Source organism: Callorhinus ursinus, unplaced genomic scaffold (assembly GCF_003265705.2).
Source record: "Callorhinus ursinus isolate GAN/ISIS: 27379988/994484 unplaced genomic scaffold, GSC_fseal_2.0 scaffold10, whole genome shotgun sequence".
NCBI lineage: Eukaryota > Metazoa > Chordata > Mammalia > Carnivora > Otariidae > Callorhinus > Callorhinus ursinus.
In genome coordinates this window covers 78,280,745-78,295,636 of record NW_027397072.1, presented here as the reverse complement: position 1 = coordinate 78,295,636, position 14,892 = coordinate 78,280,745, and the positions used below count along the sequence as shown (strand labels likewise).

The 14,892-nt window shown below is 52.5% G+C and overlaps 1 protein-coding gene across 11 annotated transcripts in view; it reads right to left on the bottom strand.

The window, feature by feature from the left end:
- Positions 1 to 14,892, bottom strand: part of INPP4A (inositol polyphosphate-4-phosphatase type I A) — a 130,520-nt gene that overhangs the window by 14,427 nt on the left and 101,201 nt on the right. For 10 of the 11 annotated variants that reach the window (XM_073897818.1, XM_073897824.1, XM_073897822.1 and 7 more), the window contains 6 exons: positions 12,800 to 12,832; positions 8,747 to 8,919; positions 7,594 to 7,717; positions 6,517 to 6,643; positions 6,072 to 6,212; positions 3,644 to 3,741 (listed from right to left, as the gene is read on the bottom strand). In XM_073897818.1, the coding sequence (XP_073753919.1) occupies positions 3,644 to 3,741; positions 6,072 to 6,212; positions 6,517 to 6,643; positions 7,594 to 7,717; positions 8,747 to 8,919; positions 12,800 to 12,832 (696 nt within the window). Of the gene's footprint in view, positions 1 to 3; positions 809 to 3,622; positions 3,742 to 6,071; positions 6,213 to 6,516; positions 6,644 to 7,593; positions 7,718 to 8,746; positions 8,920 to 12,799; positions 12,833 to 14,892 lie in introns of those variants that run through there. The other variant, XM_073897828.1, reaches the window with a different exon arrangement.

Here is a 14,892-nt window from a genome sequence, read left to right as displayed (position 1 = left end):
GTCCGTGAGAGCTGGTGGGGCACCCAGACCCATGGCCCATGGAGCCTGGAAAGCTGGAAGCTTAGGGTGACTTATGCAAGAAAGGAGGTGTGCTTAGGGACTGGCCCTGACTACCACAACACGGGGAGCACTTAAATCACTTTCACTGCCACTTCAGTCCCACCTGCCAACGGCAAACGCTCATCTTCTTTCAGCTCTTCCGAGGGGCTGGAGCACAGATGCAGGGTCACCGAGGGCAGGAGGGAGTTAGGAAGATCCATCTGGTCTTCAGAGCCTCCGCAGGGAGGACGATGCTTAGGGCGATGAGCACTGACCACTGAGTAGGCTTGGCCACCCCTGGGGGATGTGGGCAGTGGGGCCTCCTCCCATGGATCTGGAGTGACCCACTCTGACAGCCTCCCTCTGCCACTGTGACCATCTCCAGCCCTTCCAGGACCTCTTGAACTGGAAGATCAGTCTGATCACCCCACCTAAGAAACCTGGGATTTTCAAATCCCAGGATCATCAGAGAAAAAGAGAAGCGCCTCAAGGTCATGTCTAAGAAAAACAGCTATGGTGCCTGAGTCCCCAGATTAAAATCAAACACATGGAATTCTGGGATCCAGCTGCACACAGAGTTTCCACCACACAAGCTCACCTTCGTGTACCCAGGCTCTTACGCTAATTATCACATGCACCTGGTATGTGCCCGGCACCATGCTGATCAGGGGACTGGGGCAGAAACAGACGTGGAAAGGACGCTCCTGCTCATTGAGGGGCTCAGTCTGTGATGGAGGCTGTGGGATCCCAGAGGAGGCAAGCTTGTCTCCTAGTGGAGACACAGCACGTTACTTCCCCAGATTGGCTGCAGCTTCTCCCTTGCCTCCCCTGCAGCCCCAGTCAGTGCACACCTGCCCACTGATGAACCGAGCAAACTTAGGGGGTATTCACTGGGTGCGCTCCATTTCCTTGGCCTCACAGAGCCCCGATTCTCCTGGGGCTGAAGATGCAATGGGCTGCTGCTCCCCCAGCTTCCTGGGTCGTGGTCCAGTGCTACTGGTCCACCCTGGAGAGGCCCACGCCTGGCCTGCTTTTGTCCTGTAGGCTGCACCCTTCTGTGGCCTTCATCACCAGGATACATCTCCTGGAGTCTCACATCACTGGAAACAGGCTGCCCTCCAAGACGCTGAGCACAGAACTCCTACTTCCTGACCACATGGCTCACTGTGCCCACTCATCTGTCCTCCACATGGCCTCCATCCCTCCTCCCTGCTCCCCTTTGTGGTGCCTGGGCCAGGGGCCCAGACCTGCAGAAGACCCTGTCCCTCCAGTCCAAGCTTGGATGCTCCACTGTCTCCAACCCCTGCAGCACTTGGAAGGGGGGTGCTGGTGGCAGCCAGCCTGGGCTCCCTCCTTGGGAGACTCGCCCTCCTGCCTCGGTGTCAAGTGTCAAGTGTGTAGACAGCCTGGCACGTGCAAGGATTTGGTAAATCTGTCACTTTCAACTATGATCACTGCTGAAGCACATGAGGACACCTCAATACCTGGGGGTTCCTTCCGAGAGCCCGGATACTGGTGACCTGCAGCTAAAGCGTCAGGGTATCCTCTCACTTATGGTTTTTCAACCCTGGCCACCTGGGGAGTTTCTGGAACTCCTGAGGCCCACCACTCTGGGGTGGGGCCCAGGCATCAGGACTGTCTGGGCTCCCCAGTGAATTCCAGTGTGTGGTCAGGGCTGGCACCTTTGCAGTTCCCTGGGGAGACCGGGGCCACCTGCTGTGAGCACCCTATATGTCCCCCTGTCCACAGCAGCCCCCTATGTGTAGTCCTCAGCTGCTCCTGCATCTCACCGCCGTGTTTCTCTAGCTCCTTCCCCCGTGGCCCATCTCACATCTCTGCCGATCTCCAGGGCAGAGTGACCCATCGAGGCAGTGCCATTTTGTCACTTACTTGCCCTGGCTGCAGCCCTCGCCGCACTGACTGTGCCTCAGAAGCCACGAGGGACTCCTTCCCTCACCCCCCACCCCCCGCCCAGCACCCAGGTAGTACTGCTGCTCTCCTGCCTGTAAGGACTCGCTCCCACCTGTCCGCTGAACCTTTTCTTCTCAAGCCACCTCCACGCGGGACCTTTCCCCAGAGGTCTGTCCTCAGCCCCTTCCTCTTGCACAGTGACCTCAGCCGCGAGACAGCCCCATGTCACCCGTGTCGCTGACCAGGGTGGCGACAGGCGTGCCCCACCTGGCCTCACCTGTGGCCCGTGTCCCATATCACAAGGCCGTTGGTGCCTGGGCTGCTCTCCTTACGCCCCAGCCCTGCCCCCTCTGTGCATCCGCAGGCCGCCAGCTCGTGTAGCCACGGCCAGCGCAGGCCCTCTGTCTCTCCACCACATGCCCACAGCTCTCTCTTCCCCAGCACCATCTCACGCCGCTGCAAGGGAGCGCACTCGCACAATGACTCCCACTTGTGCCTCTCCTCTCCGCTTACCACACCCCCAGGTCAAAGTCGGAGGGAGAAGACTGTGCACAGTGGCCTGCACCCCTCCTCCAAGCCAATCAGCACACTTTTGCTGATTCCAGATGAATCCCTGAAGGTTTTCCCCCACGGCTTCCCTGAGAGAACTAAACTAACACCAACTCCCCCGCCTGGCCCAAGGTCCCTTGCAACACAGCATCTCCTAATAGGACCCCTTGGCCAACGGTCTAAATGCCAAGCCTCAGAGCCAGGCCAAGCCTTCCACGCAACCAGTACCGACGCCCTGCGTTGTGGCATTGTCGTGGGCAGTCAGTGTGGGGACGTGCATGGAGTGCGGCACAGCGCCAGGCACAGCAGTGACCCAGGAATGCGAATGAAGCCTTTTCCCATCTTCCTCCTCAGGAATCTCCCTTAAAGGACACTGGTGTTACCCAGCGACCAAGTCTGCCTCCTTCGCTCGGGGCAGCGCCAGCAGAGAGGCAGAGCCCATTCCTAACCAGGGTCTAGTCTCATTCGTCGCTGGGTCCCGTGGTGCTTTACACAGGGCAGGTGCTCAGTAAGTATGAAATCCAGAGAGAATTTCCCATGCACAGACAGTGTGGTGAGCCCAGGGGCACAAAGAAGGCTTTTAGCGGACTGACAGCTGCCGTCACTCACCCCTACCTCTGGGGACACCTGCACAGGGGCCCCCCGGGTCCCCCGCACCCAGCACTAAGTGTCTGCCCAGCATCTTACTCTACGTGCCACAGGGGGAGGTGCACGGGGAGCTCACCCCAGTGCAGCGCCGAGCGGGGGCCCTGCCTCTGTGACCCCACCTGTCCTACCAGCAGGCACACAACATATACCACTGGTATCAGTGAACACCAATGGCTGGGACAGCTTGTGAGAAAGCCCCGCAGTATCCAGGGGACAAGACAACCAGCCAGAGAAGAATCAGCAAGGGCCACAGCCTGGGGGAAGCTTCTCCGCGGGGAGGTGGGGGGGGGGACTCAAGCCAGGCAGAGTCTGAGTAGGTGAACAGGCGGCCGGGGGGGGGGACAGGGAAGCAAAGGGGGAATTGTGAGTGTGGAGGCAGCATCCGGATGCTGGGTGAGCAGACAGCCTGAGCGGCAGGAAAGGCTCCAACACCCAAAGTGACACAGGACAGACGACAGCTGAAAAAGAAACCTACCGTGAGTGAAGAAGTACTTACAGTCCTCGGGCAAAACTTCCTTAAACTGCTCAAAGTAGGAGTTTAACCGCACCAAACTTTCCACGTTGATAACTTCTTGTAAAGATGTATCGCCAAACCTTCGGAGGTCAGACGGGGACACCATGAGTTCTCTCAAGCGTTAGCCCACAGCTAACCGATAAGCTGCTTTCCTCCTGCCAAGCATGAGGCCATCTCTACCTTGTCAGTGACTTGTTTAAATACATTTCATAAGCGGAAACCATGCACATTTGTTACAGATGTGCCTCAAAGATGACCGGAACTCTATCCATCCCAGACCCTCGTGTGGCATGCATACAAACCCCTCTCACAGACGCTCGCGGGGAGGCCCTGTGTCCTCCATCCCAGAGGTGCTTACAAAAGGGGACAGCACTGGGGCTCTGGCTGGGGAGTAAGCACCCAGTCCTGTACCCGAAGCAGAAGTCACTCTGCCTGCTGGATAACCACACCTGACTGGTTGCTCCTCCTGGGCTGTATGTGAGGCCCTAGCGCACTTCTCTCCATGCAGGCTCAACCTGTGCACACCTCCCAGGTAGCCAGGACATGCCAGAGGTGGTCATGCAAGGTGGCCTTTAGGCCCGGATGCCCAGTCCAGCTCCACCACTGCCCTGCTGAGTGACCTCCATGCACATCAGCCTCTTCATGGTCCCAGGTCACCCTTCAGCGGGCAGGACTCCCTCCTGCGGGTCCATCACAGTCCCATCCACCCTGATGCCTGCAAGGGCTTTTCCCCTAGGCACCTGCTCCCTTGGGGACTGCCCCAGGACACAGTGAGCTGGGCTCGTTTATGAGCTGAGGGGACAGTGTCCCAAAAGCGGATGAATGAGCAAAGACCTGGCACTCGCCACGTCTTCCCCATCCCCACTGTCTCACCCTCCTCCACCTGTCCCTCTGCTCGCTGGGATGTGGCCTTGCCTCAACCCTTTCCAGAAACTGCTCTTGCAGTCATCAGGAACAGCAGCTGCCAGACACAGCGAGCATTACCGTCCTCACTGGGACAACTCCTTGCTGGCCTCCTGATGCTGCCTCCTCTCCATGAAGTGGGCTCCTCCAGTTCTGCTCACACCCTAGAGGTCTCTGCTTCCTGGGCTGGTGGCCCCAGCTTAAGCCAGCCTCCATCTGCCCCTGAGCATGACCCTTCTCCTGGTTCCTGGGCTCAGGGGGTGGTGGCAACACTCAGTCACTACTGACCTGGAAGCCTAGGTCTGTTATTCTCTTCACTGTCTCTCTCACACCCTGCCCAGCTGAAGACCAAAGCTTCCATTTCACCACTGAAACAGTCCTTCAGTCTGTCCCTCCTCCATCTGTACTACCCTCTGCCTGATCCAGCTCATCGCCTCCGGTCTGGACCCTTTCCAACAACCTCCTCTTTATACCTGTCCCCCTCATATAAATTCCAGCACATGAGCAGCAAGTGATCCACTTTATATGTAGATGTGATTGTGTCCTGCTCTACTCAAACTTCTTCGATGTCTCCCACCAGCCACACCCCCACATTGCTCAGTGGGGGTGACCCAATACTTAGGGATCAATGGATAGTGACCATTGGGTTCCAAAGGCCCAAAAGGAAGATAGCACATCATCCTAGAGACCAAATTCCCTGCATAGCAAGCACTTTTAAATAGCTTTTTATTCTAAAATGCATATGCCACATGAATATAATGATAAAACAGGAAAGATTTTCATTTACTAGTGGAAGGTCATTACACATGTCCAACCCCTCCTCCTCTCCAACACGCACGCACACACACAGACACGCTTGCGCACACACACACACACACATACACACAGAGACACACTTGCACACATGGGCACATGTGACTCCTGTCTGTTGCCTGGCAGGGGAACCTGGAGGGAGTTTACAAGACATGGGCCTTTGGAAAATCAAGGCAAGGCTCCCGCCTGGCACACAGGCCTCTCTAACCTCACCACTGCCCATCCCAGCCTGGGGCCTTGGCCTCCAGCCCCCACACGGTTTCTCCCCATCTGCCTTTGCTCACGCTCATTGACCTGAGATGCCAGGTCTTTCCTCCACCTCAACTGACTAAATCCTACTCTTCAAAACTCAATTTAGCCATCATCCCCTCCAGGAAGCCCCCCCAGACCCTCTCCCTGGGTCTCCCGTTAGGACCCCTACTCGCTGCACTCATCTTCATCCTTGCGCCCACATCTCTCTCCTACCAGCCCAAGTCTCTTGAGGACACAGACCACATCTGGCTCATCCTTGTGTCCCCAGCACCAAACACAGGGCTGGGTGTATGGCTGCACTTCAAGAACACCGGCCAAAGGGGAGGTGGGGGGATGACATAGTCTCTGCAGCGCTCAGAGCCTGAAGAGGGCTCGTGACGTTTTCTACATCACCACAGCGACCACTCCACCCACCCCGGGCCCCCTGAGAGCCGGCCCGCACCTCTCGGCCAGTGTCTGCTGCTCGTTGATGCCCACGTTGAAGAGGACGGGCTGCACCCGCAGCAGCATGCCACTCTGGATCTCCCGGGGCAGCGCGTCGAACAGGGGGCCCGGTAGCGGAATCCGCACGTTAAACCCATCACTGCAAAACAGTGGAGAGACGCAGAGGACGGGTGAGGGCTGTGACAGGGGAGAGGCAGACAGGGGGCGAGTGGGAAGAGGAAAACCACGCTGGCCTCGATACGAGAGTGCAGACTGGCCGTCTGGCTCAGTCATTTCCAAAGTGCTGGTCATGAACCTTTAAAGGTCTGTGAAATTAACACAGAAGACTATGATCAATGTCTTTAACTGAAAGAGAAACAACAAAAGAATGAAAAGTACGTCACGTGTAGTGAACATAAATTCAAACACAGTGCTAGCTCTGACGATTAAAAAAGTCTCTCTACCGATTTCCAGTGATGACAGGCAGCATGTCAGTCGATGCATTAGACGTGGCCTGAGTGACTTTGAAGGTCACGTTCCTCAGGTCCATGATTCCAAGGCTCATGTCCTCCAGCATGGCCAGCTCCTCACCTGGACGCAAGAGAGGGACGGAAGGCTGTCAGGGAGAGGGGACCTGCCACTCTGCCCGTGGGCTCAGCACGGCCACAGAGCTGGGCATGGTTGGGAGGTGACGGGATCAGGCATGGCTGTGACCAGAGGGGGACTCTCCAAGCCTCTTCACCAGCGGACTCACGTCTCCCCACGGCCACATTCAGCAACGCCGCTGGTGGAGACTCGTGCCACGGTTCCCAGCCCTCTCCTGGGGAAGGACAGTGTGGGGAGGGAAACCACGTGCACAGAAGCTCAGAAGGCAGAGCTGGCGCCTTAGAAATGGACAGAGACAGCCACACTGCACACTGTGGCCAGAGCCCTCTACTCTGTGGGGCTTGGTATTTATTTGAGGTCTTGTAACTCCAAAGATGGACAAATACTTCTAAAAAAAATTACCTATTTTTACCCTCTCAGAAGAAATAAACAGAAAACAAAAGTAGGGAGAAGAGAGTCTTCTTTGAGGCCAATTCGGAAATATCTATGAAATTTTAAAATATTCCTACCCTTTGACCCAGAAACATTCCCTCTAATAAGGCAGTGGCTGCAGAAATGGGCCCACAAGCGCACAAACACATGTGTGCAGAGACATATGGCAGCACTGTTTCCAGAGGAATAATTCAGAAACAGCCCACATGTCTCACAGGAAATTAGTGCTTAAATAATGACCATCCATCCTCAACTAGAAAGATCTTTAACTGTAACAACCACCAACAAGAAAACAAACGAAGGGGTGTGTGTGTCACTATACAGGAATTTTATTTGGTCCTTACATACTGTGATGATGTCTGGATTTATTTTAATCAGCATGTACTGCGTGTGTAATCAGAAAAATATTTAGGAAGAAAGGATGGGCATCACGCATGTCCACGCTGCTCAAGAACCCCAGGATTCCGGAGGCGCAGGGGGTGGGGGCGCCCCTGGAGTCTCACCGTAGGTGCTCAGCAGGCTCTCAAACTGGGCCAGCAGCCCGATGGTGTAGAGCTGCCGCAGGAAGCCGTCGTCATGCAGGCAGTTCCTCAGCTTGATGATGAAGCCACAGATGAGAGCAGTCAGCTGTGGGGGAGACACAAGGTGAGGCCGCTGTGGGGGGGCAGACACCTCCTCACTAAGTGGCTCCCAGCCCGCACTGCGCCCGTGGCCCCGAGCTTCTCTGCCCCCACAGCTCTGGTTGGGTTGCAGCAGCACCCCTTCCCCTCCTCCACCTGGGGTGTGGGGGGCGCTCAGCTCTGAGGCCACGCAGGGCACAGGCCACGGGGAGGGTGCGCAGCACTCCAGGCTTGCTACTCCAATCGCTCCCAAAGGCTCGTTAGGTTCTGGCTCAGCTTCCAACCCAACCTGCCTGGGCTTACTCCTGGGCTAGAACCTTCTGGAAGCCCAGACTTCATTCCCCACAGTGAAAAGGGCCTATATTATACTCACAGATCCAGACCAGCTCTGGCTGGAAACTGAAGTGATCACAACAAAGAACAGTAGTGAGAGAGAACATGGTCACTCTGCAAGTTACCTCAGGGGGAGACTTTCTGTGCAGATGGGCCAACAGAACCTCAGAGCGCCAGCCTGACCCTCTGTCACTGTTCCCTTTGCTAATGTGATAACTGGCATCTGCTAAACTTGTGACATTCACTTGAGTTCTTCCCTTCTCCAAAATCATTACAACAGTTGTGCACAAGCAGCAGAACTAAGGCCCCTGCTGTTTTATAAACCAGAAAACACACCGCACTGACAGCAACATCCGTGTCTCCCTCACTAAGCTCATTTGTAGGAAGAAGGGTGGCCAAGAGGCCCGGGCCGTCCGGAACCCGGCACGCCTTGGGCAGGAGCAGGGCATGTGCACAACCCGCCAGCGCCCACCACCTCCTCGAGGAGAAGCAAGCGTGGCCTCAGACCCTCTCCTAAATACATACTTCTCGAGCAGGATTGCTCCCTCTGGGTTGAAATCTGGACCTCTCTAGTAAAGAAACTTAAGAGCCAGAGGCAGGAGAAAGTGTTGCCATCCTTGTTTTTTTCAGTGTGAAGTGAGAAAGATTTTCTAAGGCTGTGTTTTCTGGGGGCTGAGGTGCCCGTGGGCCGGCTGGAGCTTACGGTTTGGCAGAAGACCACGTCGCGGCGGTACTGCAGGCTCAGGTATGTGGCTATGGTGGGAGCGCTGTCCTGCATGAGCAGGAAGACCATCGCCTTCTTGGCCTTGTCGCTCATCATGGCCACGCAGTCTGTGAGGGTGGTCAGCAGGGGGTAAAGGGCCTCGCTCCACTCACCTGGGCACAGGGAACGAGTCGTTTGAGGAGGATTTTAAGAGGCAAGTCCCAGAAGCTTAGCGAGTTACGTGCCCCTAAAGCCCCTGTGGCCCCGCCTTCCACCTCCCCACCCCCTCTGCACCTTGTAAATCTGCCTGGCCCAAGCTCTGGCCCAGGACTGGCACCGAGTTCTGCCTGGAACCACCCCGGTCTCCAACCTTCTGGCCTGAAGCTTTTCCAGTAAATAAGCAGCAGACCTACTAGGGACCACTGAGGTAGGCCTGGTCTCCGTCACCTATACGGGGGACTGTACCCACAAATGCTCGAGATTATTCCTTTTGAGGAAAATGACCAAAAAAAAGCTTCTGCGAGTCATCTGCAAGTCACCACTGTTCCACCACCCAGGGAGAGAAGGGCCCCCATCCTTCTAGAGCAAAGGACACCCCCATCCTTGTGCAGCCGTGTGCGGCTGGGTTAGTCTCACTTCCCACGTCTGGAGAAGAGGCTGTTCCACCTGGTATCCCAGTGGGGTTTTCAGCTCTCAGAATGTCCCCTGCTTCTGCCCTCACTTTCTTCCCCAAACCCCGACCTTCCCGCCTGGTGCCCTCTATTTCTGGTTTAGTCTTCTTGTAGAGATACTAGGAAATTGTGACCCTGTACCAAAACAAGTTTTTAAAAATAGAACCCTGGGGTGGAAAAACAGAGTTAAAGGTATTTTGGGCTTTGGCTCTTTTTTGCCTTCCTACTTAGAAGGGATTTGAAAGAGAAAACACATGCCCTCATCAGTTCTAACAGGTCACCAAGCCCAGACATAGGCATTTAACCATCATCGCCGGATGAGCCTGCCAGGTGCAGCAAATGCAGCACAGGCGGGGAGTGGAGCCCGGACAGCACACACCCCTTAAGATGAGGGGTGAGTCTCAGAACGGCCACAGACGTCACCGCCCTGGGGAGAGGCCACAGGCTGGGCAGGCAGGATGGCCGCCAGAGGGTAAGTGCTGTCTTAAAAAGAATCTTGGATGGGAGATAAACAGAATCTAAGAGCCACAGAGAAGGGAGGCTGGCTCCACTGCTCTCAAACTGTACAAGTAGCACTTTGTTGAGAAACAGATTTAGAGAGAGGCCTAAAAGTTGCTAAAGGACTTCCCTATACTCAGTGTTTGGTTAATGCACATTTTCAAGTATATGTAGCCATTCAAACTTTGGCAATTATCTCACTGTGGATGCGGGCACACTATATGTGGACAAGGATTTGTGCCTGTGATGCAAAAAAAAAAAAAAAAAAAAAAAGCAGGCTTAAATTTAGAAAGTCTACAGCAGAAAAGGTCTTAGCAAAGAAGTCATGGTGACAGAGGGCACTGGACCGAGGAGCGGACAATGTGAGTCTCAGGCCCCGGTTTCTGCTAAGCAGTGGTGGCCGTGGACAGGTCTCTTGCCTCCTTGGTCACATGGATCCTTTCTGGTAAAATGGAAGGGCTCTGCTAGATAACACCCAAGTCTCTTTCTTCCTCTAAAAAATCTCAGAGGCCATGTTTCTGTTTCTCTGAAGAACTCTGTTCACACAAGTAAATTTTATTCAGCAGCATCTATTAAGAAAGACCAATGGCAGCTTAGTTTTAATAGCCAAATAATTGGGGTTTCATTAACTAAGTCATTACCTAAGAAGTAAATGCTCATAGAGCAAGTAAGTGTTGCTAAAAAAAAAGTTTTACTTTTACTTTGCTTTTCCACTTAATATGCATGTATGTATGTAATTAATATGCATTTTAATCTGGAAATGGTCAGAAAGTACAAGTGGTCTTTGCCGACTAAGCAAATCTTCTCCAGGCAATACTTTTTGACTTTATCTACTTCTCTTTAAAAAAAAAATCCATTTAAGTATGACTTGGTTTTGTTCCATTAGGGGGAAAAAAAAAAACAACCCTGAAAAAAGTTGGGAGTAAAGGAAGAGTGGTTAAAAAGCACTAGGAGCTTGTCCTGGAGAAAAGATGTGGGTGTGGGTGGGAGATGCATCTGCCACCTGCCTGGAGAAGGGCTGAGACATGTCTGGATGGCTCCAGAGTTCAACAAGAGGGCCAACCACCATGTGTGTAAAACCTGTTAGTGCTTTACCTTTCATCTGTTTTCTCATTTAATCCACAGAGAGAGGGTTATTAATACAGGTAAGGAAACACAGGCTCAGGGAGGTTCAGTGTCTTCCCAGACACACAAAAAGAACGAGCATTTGTATGGGTCTAACTCTAAACTCTATGTTATTGCTATTGTGTCAGACTGCTTCTGCCAGGTAGAGAGTAGGACTGTGGGGTGAAAATACATTTGGGGGGAATGCGAAGAAAAACTAAAATTAGAAACTTCCAGACAAAGTGAATTTCAGGGACAGAAATGGGATGTCTGCCAGGACCTAGCTAAGTAAAGATATTGGGAAGTTAGGTTTGATAACAGGGTCATACTCTGCTCCTTTTGTCAAGAAAGTCTTGCTATGAAAAAAAAAATCAGTTCAACTCAACAGTGTCCTTAGTGATGTAGCTGATTCGCTTCTGGGGGCAAGCTCCTTGTCTATCTAGCTGCTAATCTGTTAATGCTCGATGACTGGTGGCCAATCCATGGACTAGGCATGCTACTTTTGGTAACTTTGAAGGGCTTTTTCAAATCCATGCTCTGCCTTTGCTTTTTTTTTTTCTTCCTCATTAACAGGGAAGGGAGGGAGAGAGGGAAGGAGAAAGACTGAGAAAGAGTGAGAGAACAAAATGTGTGTTTGTGTTTTGACTAAGATAAAATACAGCTCTCCAGGGAAAGCCAAAGGAACTCTTGGCAGGGGACCATTTTAGTCCATTGACATTAACTGTGGACAAGACACCAGGGCTTCTAGAAATGACACAGCTGGTATAAAATTCATGGTGCTATATGGGCTGAGAGGGTTTGCTAAAACCAACAGGGAGAGTTTGGTAAATCCCCAAATCACTAGTTTACTGCACTCTAGATATAAAACAGGTGTCCTGCTACCTCACATTTATATCCAGTCAGAAATATACAATCATCAGACTGATTGGGTAGCTGGTTTTGGGGGGGGTAAGCAAAAGCATATTATTTGGGAGGGGTCTCATGCTCGCTCTGGGGAACCCACAAGCCATAACCAGGAAATTCAACATGAACTAGAGCAGGGGTCGGCACCCTTTTTCTGTAAAAGGCCAGACAGTAAATATTTTAGGCTTTTTTGAGGATGATGGGGTCCTCGTCACAACTACTTGACTCTGGTATTGTCCCACAAAAGCAGCCAGACAACATGTGAATGAGTGGATGTGATTTCCAATAAAACGTTATTTACAAGAGCAGGGGGTGGACAGGACTCGGCTCAGAGCTGCAGTCTGCCGACCCCTGAACTAGAGCCATAAACACTGACTCCTACATGCAAAGGCAGCAGAAAGATTCCATTTTTGCACTATCTCCAACTGAGCCTCTTAGCAATGCCTAAGAACTCTGAGCTGCATCCAGACTCAGAAGAGAGGATGCTGTGTGATTGTGAATGCTGCAACATTTGGGTGGCTACACTCCATCCATGTAATGCTCACAAGTTCAGGTGGAATCACAGGAAGTATCATTTACAAATATGCACTGCTCTGATTCAGGAAGTCCAATGCACCCGCGGACACAGATCGTCTGAAAAGGTTTTATGATGGGCAAGCGAAAAAAGCACACGTGGTAGCCTGCTTCAGGCCAGCATCCCCAACCCAAATGGTTCCTCACCAGACCTAAGAGAAGTTGCTAGCTACCTCAAATGAACACACTCCTAAAATATTTCCCTAACTCTGGAAGCATAGGCAGTCTTGGATAATTCAGCTACAAACACTACCTGAGGATTAAAAAAAGACATCTGCAGAAGCCTTGAATGGAAACCACGTACCTGGGCTGGACTCGTCAGGAGGGGGGCTGCAATCTGCACAGAAATGGAGGGTGACACGGATGATTAAGGAGCAGCACAAAGTTCAAACATGAACAACTCAGCGCTTACAGCAACTGCATCGGCAGCTGGCCGTCAGGTGGCTCAGCTGAACAGAGAAGGGGTCAGAGGCCTGCCTGCCTCCTCCCCGAGAAGTCCCACGCGGGCGCTCGGCTGCTCCGCAGCAGCCGAGTCCTCTTGGTGGTAAACACTGACTGACACACTGATTCATTCATTCATGTTGCTAAGACTTCAACATAAAATGCTCTTCAGGTAAGCAAACTAACATATTACAATGTGATAAAGTGCCCACATCGATCACATTGTACGTGGCGGAGCCCATGTTGGCTCAGAGCATCTGGAAGCACACTTGTAATGAGAGAGACTGACCAGCAAATTGATCATCCCCAGTTCCGAGCCCGTTGCCCTGACTCACGAGTGGAACCTGGGCTGCAGACTGACATGCTGAGAGACCCAAAGGTTAGGAGCCAGTGATGAAACCAATATACCACCCCACATCTATGGCAATCTTAAAAATTTAAATCAAATTTAAAACTTTTATGATTTGGGAGAAGTCAAGAATTGCAATGTCCCTCCAAGTCACTCAAAGAAGGCCAATTTTAATTCAATTTCACCTACACTGAGTCACATTTCAGCAAGTGAAGTACTCATTTCAATTTTGTATTTCTCTTAAAAACCCTACAATTCCTTGGTTAACTGGGCGTGCCACCTGGAAGAAGACAAGTCTGGAAAAGGGTCATTTTATGTCTTCAGGGTACTGAAACGGGTGGTTTCAGAGCCCCCCAAATAGGTGGAACCAGCTGTATGGAGACGTTTACAACCTGGGTTGCCCAGAGGTGGAGGTGGCAAGGGATCCTTCTGCTCTAGTCATCTTTGAGTGACTTCTTCCACTGGCAAAGGGGATAGAACAGAGCAAACGTAAAGGCCCCTGTGAGCTGAAGACTTCAGCCTCTTCGTTAGAGCCTAAATATCCTGAGACCATCTACCTAACAGAAAGAAACCCACAGTGGTGTGCAGTGATGCAGAGCAGTGATTCTTAGACTTCTGTCCAGCTAATCAGAATTACCCCAGTCTTGAGAAAAAAAAATACAGATTTCTGCCTCCCCATAACCCTTCCTCCAAAATTCTGAGTCTGAGTGAGGAGGAAGGTCGAGGGGCCTGTTTTCATGATCTTCTGTGGTGATCCCAAATGGCTGGGTTGTGACCATTCCCAAAAAGGTATTAGGGGTTAAACTCAGCCAGGTAAACTCAATCGTTCAGTCAAAGCAGGGAGAGAGAGAGAGAGAGAGAGAGAGAGAGAGAGAGAGAGAGAGAGTGTGTGTGTGTGTGTGTGTATGGTGGTGGGGGGGGGTCTCCTTCAGTACTCCTGGACCAGTGGCTTGTACCCTGAGATTTGATGACCACTATATACCTCCTCTCATCTTAGCACATAATCTCAGGGGCATACGAACCTGGGGTTCAGGTTAAAACAACCTGGTCTGGGGTTTGAATGGTTCTTCAGCGATGAGAAGAGGATGAGTGTGTGCATGGCAGGACATGGAGGCCACTGGAAGGGGTGGCTGTGGGTGGCGATGCAGAGGGGTGTGGGGCACTGGTGACCTGTGCGGAAAGCGGGAGAAGGAAGGCGAGGCTCCCGGAGCCTCGGTGGTCGCAGCTGGCAGGGGACTCGTCAGTGGGTCCCGCAGGGGTGCGTGCCTGCCAGGCAAGGCTCTGATAAGTTCTGTGGGAGAGCAAGCCAGAAGGCAGCGTGACTCCTTAGCAGAAGATGGAAACCAAAGACCTAGGAAAGGGTGCAGAGCTGGAATGAAGAGTCATGATGCCTTTCAAAGAGGCACAGAGTTCTTCATATATAATAAGTTGGTGTGAACACAACGTGCTCATCAGGCCAAAACAACTGGCCCAGAAGTTGGAATGGTACAGAAAGTCACAAGAGAGCTGGGCTCTGGCCCTTGAGGGTAAGAGACCGGGTAAAATAAACAGCTCGCCCTCTCGTTCTCTCTGATCCTCCTGATCACATCCAGCTCTGAACGGCTTCC